The sequence below is a fragment of the Giraffa tippelskirchi genome, chromosome X, assembly GCF_054371585.1.
Source record: "Giraffa tippelskirchi isolate mGirTip1 chromosome X, T2T-mGirTip1v1.2.pri, whole genome shotgun sequence".
NCBI classification, from domain to species: domain Eukaryota; kingdom Metazoa; phylum Chordata; class Mammalia; order Artiodactyla; family Giraffidae; genus Giraffa; species Giraffa tippelskirchi.
The window spans coordinates 57,180,223-57,186,448 of NC_137289.1; the positions used below are offsets into that span (position 1 = coordinate 57,180,223).

The 6,226-nt window shown below is 40.6% G+C and overlaps 1 protein-coding gene across 2 annotated transcripts; it reads left to right on the forward strand.

Moving 5' to 3' along the window:
* The first annotated feature begins 702 nt into the window (after nt 1-702).
* Nucleotides 703-3,861, forward strand: LOC145536388 (casein kinase I-like). Of its 2 annotated transcripts, none has more exons than XM_081565663.1 (2): nt 703-1,585; nt 1,658-3,861. In XM_081565663.1, exons 1-2 carry the CDS (start codon nt 1,138-1,140, stop codon nt 2,224-2,226), a joined length of 1,017 nt encoding a protein of 338 aa, XP_081421789.1. In that variant the 5' UTR covers nt 703-1,137; the 3' UTR covers nt 2,227-3,861. The 2 variants fall into 2 exon arrangements, with proteins under 2 accessions (XP_081421789.1, XP_081421790.1); XM_081565664.1 differs by having other exon boundaries at nt 756-1,590; nt 1,678-3,861.
* The last annotated feature ends 2,365 nt before the right edge of the window (nt 3,862-6,226 follow it).

Sequence of the window (6,226 nt, forward strand, 5' to 3'; positions counted from 1 at the left end):
TAAAAACAATGTTACCACTTCACATCAGTTAGAATGGCTACTATCAAAAAAATAAGAGATAACAAGTGTTGGCGAGGCTGTGGGAAAAAGGGAACCTGTTAATTCTTAAGTAGCTTACTTTTTATATGTATAAAAGTGAAAGTGAAGTTGCTCAGTCATGTCCGACTCTTTGCGACCCCGTGGACTGTAGCCCACCAGGCTCCTCCGTCCATGGGATTCTCCAGGCAAGAATACTGGAGTGGGTTGCTATTGCCTTCTCCAGGGGATCTTCCCGACCCAGTGATCGAACCCAGGTCTCCAGCATTGCAGGCAGACGCTTTAACCTCTGACCCACCAGGGAAGCATGGAATATTATTCAGCCATAGAGAAGAAGGAAATTCTGCTATTTTTGACAACATGGATGGTACTATATGTGGAACCTAAAAGCCAAATTCATAAAAACAGAGTAGAATGGTGGTTGCTAGGGACTGCAGGAAAGGGGAAATGGGGAACTGTTAGTCAAAGAGTACCAACTTCCAGTTATAAGATGAATAAGTTCTGGGGAATCTAAATGAAGTTACAAGATAAATAAGTGTCTGGGGAAAAGAATATTTTTTCCACTTGGGAACCCAGTTTTTCTAGTCATTTGCCTTAATTTATTTTCCCAGCATAATTTATACGTTAAAAATATAAGACTCCCGGATTCCTGTCCCAGAATGCTCTGCGCTGAAGAAGAGGCTTCTGGGAGCTGGAGCCATTTTGTTTTGGCTGGTGCCGGACTAGCCACATGGCGCCGTTTGTGGCGTAACAGAGGTCCGTCGAGGCGGTGGCAGTGGTTTCATGGCCCTACCTCAGTGCTCCCCTTTTTCACCGAGAAAGTGAGGCAGAGGTGGCGACCACCAGAAACCCGGTAACCTCGAGAACCCCCTCGAGGACCATCAGCGGCTTGGCCAAAAGAAACCGACGGCAGCAGTTGACGGCAGCAGAACCGACGGTTCTGCTTGGCCCATTTGGGGATCTGTAACGCCGAGAAAGAGCCAGCGGTTTCTGTTTCCTGCCGCCTTCCACTGCTTTGCTCAGTGGACGAGCCCTCGAGGCCTCTATCCTTCCCTTAGAGGTGTCCGAGCTTAGCCCCAGACTCCATCTTTGACTCTCAGAATGGCGAGCAGAAGTGGCTCCAGGACCGAATTCATTGCCGGAGGGAAATATAAGCTGGTAAGAAAGCTTGGGTCGGGCTCCTTTGGGAAAGTCTATTTGGCGATCGATATCACCAACGGTGAGGAAGTGGCAGTGAAGCTAGAATCTCGGAAAACGAGGCAGCCTCAGTTGCTGTATGAGAGCAAACTCTATAAGCTTCTTCAGGGTGGGGTTGGCTTTCCCCGCATATGGTGGTATGGTCAGGAAAAGGACTATAATGTGCTAGTCATGGATCGTCTTGGCCCCAGCCTCGAAGACCTTTTCAGTTTCTGTTCAAGAAAGTTCACAATGAAAACTGTACTTATGTTAGCTGACCAGATGATCAGTAGAATCGAATATTTGCATACAAAGAATTTTATACACAGAGATATTAAACCAGATAACTTCCTAATGGGTGCTGAGTCTCACTGTAATGTGTGTTTAGAATGTCAAGCAGGGAAGAGGAAAAGGGGCATGACTGATAGTACTTCTCAGGACCCAGCTTCCTTAATCTCAAACCAGTTATTCCTTATTGATTTTGGTTTGGCCAAAAGGTACAGAGACAGCAAGACAAAGCAACACATACCATACAGAGAAGATAAAAGTCTCACTGGTACTGCTCGGTATGCTAGCCTCAATACACATCTTGGTATTGAACAGAGTCGCCGAGATGACTTGGAATCATTAGGATATGTTTTGCTGTATTTTAGTAAAAGCAGCCTGCCGTGGCAAGGAATAAAGACTGTAACAATGAAGCAAAAATACGAAAAGATTTGCGAAAAGAAGATGTCCACACCTATTGAAGCTTTATGTAACGGATTTCCCGCAGAATTTGCTACATACTTAAACTATTGTCGTGGACTGCGCTTTGAGGAAGCCCCAGATTACACGTACCTGAGGGAGCTTTTCCGCACTCTTTTCAGGACCCTGAATTTCCAATATGACTACGAATTTGATTGGATAATATTAAAGCAGAGAGCAGCACAGGAGGCAGCCTCTTCAAGTGGGCAGGGTCAGCAGGCCCAAACCCCCACCCCCACAGGCAAGCAAACTGACCAAAAAAAAGAGTAACATGAAAAGGTTTGTAAGCATGAGTCAAGGAACAGATGACGCAGGGTAAGATGATCGGAGCAGCATGTTTCTCCCCAAATCTAGAAAGTTTCGTTCATATGTACACTAGCCAGTGGTTGTGGACAAACGTTCACTTGGAGTAAAGAACTTAATTTCAGTATAAACTGTCTCTGGGCAGCATTGGCAATGCAGTGTGCTGAGTTGTAGCCGCTGTAATTGTGAATATTAATGAGATTGTGAAACGTGTTGTCCAGTTTTCTATTGCATTCTTTCAGGTGGAGAAGTTAAATGGTTCAGACACACATTGGTGGAGAAATTGTGCATATGCCAGTTTTTTGTTAATGTTTATTTTCAACTTTGTTGCTTTGAGATCTCGTTTCAGAAGCAGGGCATGAACAGTCTTCTGCCACAGTTGGAATGGTTGTAAATGCTCATAGTTGTGCATTCTTAAGGTCCGTTCAGCCCTGGGGTCCACAAGTTGTTCACTTAAAACATTTTTAAAATGGTTGGCTTCTTGTTTGCAAGGCAGCTGATATGGTAGCAACCCAAGATTCCAGTGTTCCAGCATATGAAAGACTCTGCTTGCTTACCTGTACTGAAATAACAGCATTAAAGTGAAGACTTAAGAAAAACTCACTGACTACCAGATTATCCATCGGACTCTTGTTAACTCTGTAATGTTCTTGGTATTTAAAAAAGCATATTTGTCACAAAAATTTAGTTAACATTTTACAACTGAATATGTATGTGTGTTGCTTAGATAAATTAATCATTATAAACATTTGTATGATATGTGATTTTGTCTTTATTTTGAAATGTGTTTTTGTTTACAAATTAAATACTATAAACAAAAAAATAGAACATTGCTTGGCACACTGTAGGCTATCACTAAATACGTGTGTGAATGAATATATTTTGCATAGTTTTAAAGCTTATTCTTAAGTAACTTACCTTTCCTGATTATTAGAAATTGAATATCTTACATGTACTGTTTATTATTTTCATATATGAAAGTGATTGTTTTTTGCTTAGTGATTTTATAACCAGCCTTTATGGAGTTCCTAAAGTTTCAAATAGTTTTTAATTGATTCTCTCAGCTTTGTTTCATTTGCAGTAATGATAATCTTGCCTTTTCAGTATAAATATCATAAAAAACATGACTCTTAGAACATTGCTTGGCATATTGTAGTTTATCAGTAAATACTTGTGTGAATGAATATATTTTGCATAGTTTTAAAGCTTATTCTTAAGTAACTTACCTTTCCTGATTATTAGAAATTGAATATCTTACATGTACTGTTTATTACTTTTATATATTAAAGTGATTGTTTTTTGCATAGTGATTTTATAACCAGCCTTTATGGAGTTCCTAAAGTTTCAAATAGTTTTTAATTGATTCTGTCAGGTTTGTTTCATTTGTAGTAATGATAATCTTGCCTCCTTTCCAATATAAATACTATGTTTCTTTCTGTTGGATGATTGTATTAACTAGTATTTCCAGAACAATATTAAATAATTCTGTGAACGTGTATATTGAGGCCAATTCATATTGACGTATGGCAAAACCCATCACAATAGTGTAGTTATCCTCCAATTAAAATAAATAAGTTTATTAAATAGTTGTGCGAAAACTAACAGCCTTGTCTTCTTCCTGATTTTTATGCGAATGCTTCTAATATTTATTCCTCAAGCATGAAGAACTTCTTATTAGAAGTTCATATATATTTTTATCATATTAAAGAAGTATCTACCTGTTCTTACTTCAATAAGCTGTATTCAGAAGATATATGGCTTCAAGTACAATTTGATTAATATTCTCTGTCATGCCCTTACATATAAGCTTCACCCTTGAGCTGACCACTCTGATGGAACCAAAATAGCGGTAATAGATCTAGGCCTTACATGAGTACATCTTTATCAGCATAGAGTCCCAGCAGGAAAAAGAATCCAACTCCTCTGATTCAAGAAACTTGAATGTAGGGACTATTCAAAGAGATATGTGCAAGATTAAGAGACCAAATTAGGGATTTTGAGATATCCAGAGACTATCAATAGCAGGAAGCTGTTATCCAAGGCCTAAAGAGGCAAGAGCCTTTAAAAAAAAAACAAAACTGGAGCCTGGTGGGAGCTATAGCTATAGAAAAGGTACACTCTGGCAGGAGATGAAGTCTTGGCCCATCACTAACAATAAAGTTATTGGTAATCACTGTTAATAAAACACAGCCCAAATCGGGGAGGGAGCAAGAAAGAAGTATCTTGTCTTCTCTCTCTGCCCTCCAAAGTTCTGTCAGCGTACTTCATTGGTCAAACCCAAAGAGACTCCAACCAGAAATGAAGCTTGGGGATATAATCCAGAAGGATTAGCCGCCTGGGGCATAGAACAGAACTGAGGAGGGCAGGAATGGATCATGAGGTGGGGCAAAATATTTTTGTTCTATTAGAGTCAGAATTCTATAAAATGGTGTTTTATCAAGCAAGGTTTCTCTTAACTGCATATGCAAAAAGAACTAGTTTTGGAATTTCAAGAGAGTTTCATCTTATTTTTTTTCCTTAGTCATAGGTTCATAGCTGTAATCAGACCATTTTCCTACCCAGAATGTGCCCCAGAAGGCTTTCCTTAGGAACAGACGAAACTTTTGCCATCTTTTAAAAACAGAAAGATAAAATACAAATGGCACCTCTAAAAGCAAACCTTAGCATCTGAAGAAACAATGAACCAGTTCACAAATCAGGTGGAAGTTTGACAACTATTCCCCACTCCAACAGGGTAAACCCCCATCAATACAAAACGAATGGGCTTATTCTGGAGAGGAAGGGAGTTTTCAGTTGTACACAACAATGAGATTCATCCAATTTTGAGTCCATCAACTCCCAAATGCTGGTTGATCAAGAGGGGGTATTACCAGAAACAAACTAAAACCAGAGCCTTGTTCCCTTTACCACAGAACTGAAAGCACTGTGGACCAGCAACACCTGGTCAGTGTCAAGCACTCAGGGCTGTCCCTGAGACAAAGGGAAGTCAATGCCCTTAGGCAGAGCTGTACAATTCTTCATCCTTATAGCCTGCCTTTTTTCCTGGGAAGAGCCTGAATCACTGCAGGAGAGCTGAAGGCAGGGACCTGCTTTACTTGAGTGACACTCCTGCTCTGTGAGATAGTGCTGGGAAGGGGTGGAAAAGGTAGTAGAAAATTCCATGCTTATAAACATTGTCAAAAACAATGGAGATTGTGGTGGAGGATAATCAAGAAGAGGTTGGTAGCACTAACACAAGGAAAATGTCAGAACAGTCACAAGTTTACTGAAGAGAAAACCAGGGAAAGAACCAATCAGAACCCTCCTGGAATCATCCACAATTGTGAAGGTCAGGAAGACCATGTGCATATGCTAGGCTGCATCCACTTAGAATCAGAGAAAGGCATGGAACAGGCTTGAGGGGTATAAAACAAAGAAAAACAAAGAATGTGTTGCCCATTATTTGTTTCTACAAGGTTTTAAGTCATAAGCCACTGCCATTGCTGACCAACAGTACACCCAGAAAAGAATTCAGGATGAAAAACAGGACGAGGCACTCTGTACTTTGGATAAACAGGCCCCTGAGATAGCTAGATATATCTCATGGAAGATGTTCAATCAACCCAGATTCTTATATCTTCTCATATATTAAAAAAAATTAAAATCTTTAACCGAGATACCTGTTCCTCATGACTCTCCAGTGAAGTTGCTCAGTCGAGTCCGACTCTGCAATCCCATGCACTGTAGCCTACCAGGCTCCTCTGTCCATGGAATTTTCCAGGCAAAGTACTGGAGTGGGTTGCCATCTCCAGGGGATCTTCCCAACCCAAGGATCAAACCCAGGTCTCCCACATTGCAGACAGATGTTTTACCATCTGAGCCACCAGGGAAACCCTCATGACTAGCAGTAAACTTTTACTGAAATGTGTGCTTGACTGTATATATTCCCTCAGTTCAGTTCAGTTCAGTTGCTCAGTTGTGTCCGACA

Excerpts from the sequence above, each read along its gene's own strand:
- LOC145536388 (XM_081565663.1), top strand. The coding sequence starts at position 1,138 with ATGGCGAGCAGAAGTGGCTCCAGGACCGAATTCATTGCCGGAGGGAAA. Across the intron at positions 1,586-1,657 it reads AATGGGTGCTGAGTCTCACT|CTTCCTTAATCTCAAACCAG; the intron begins GTAATGTGTGTT and ends CTCAGGACCCAG.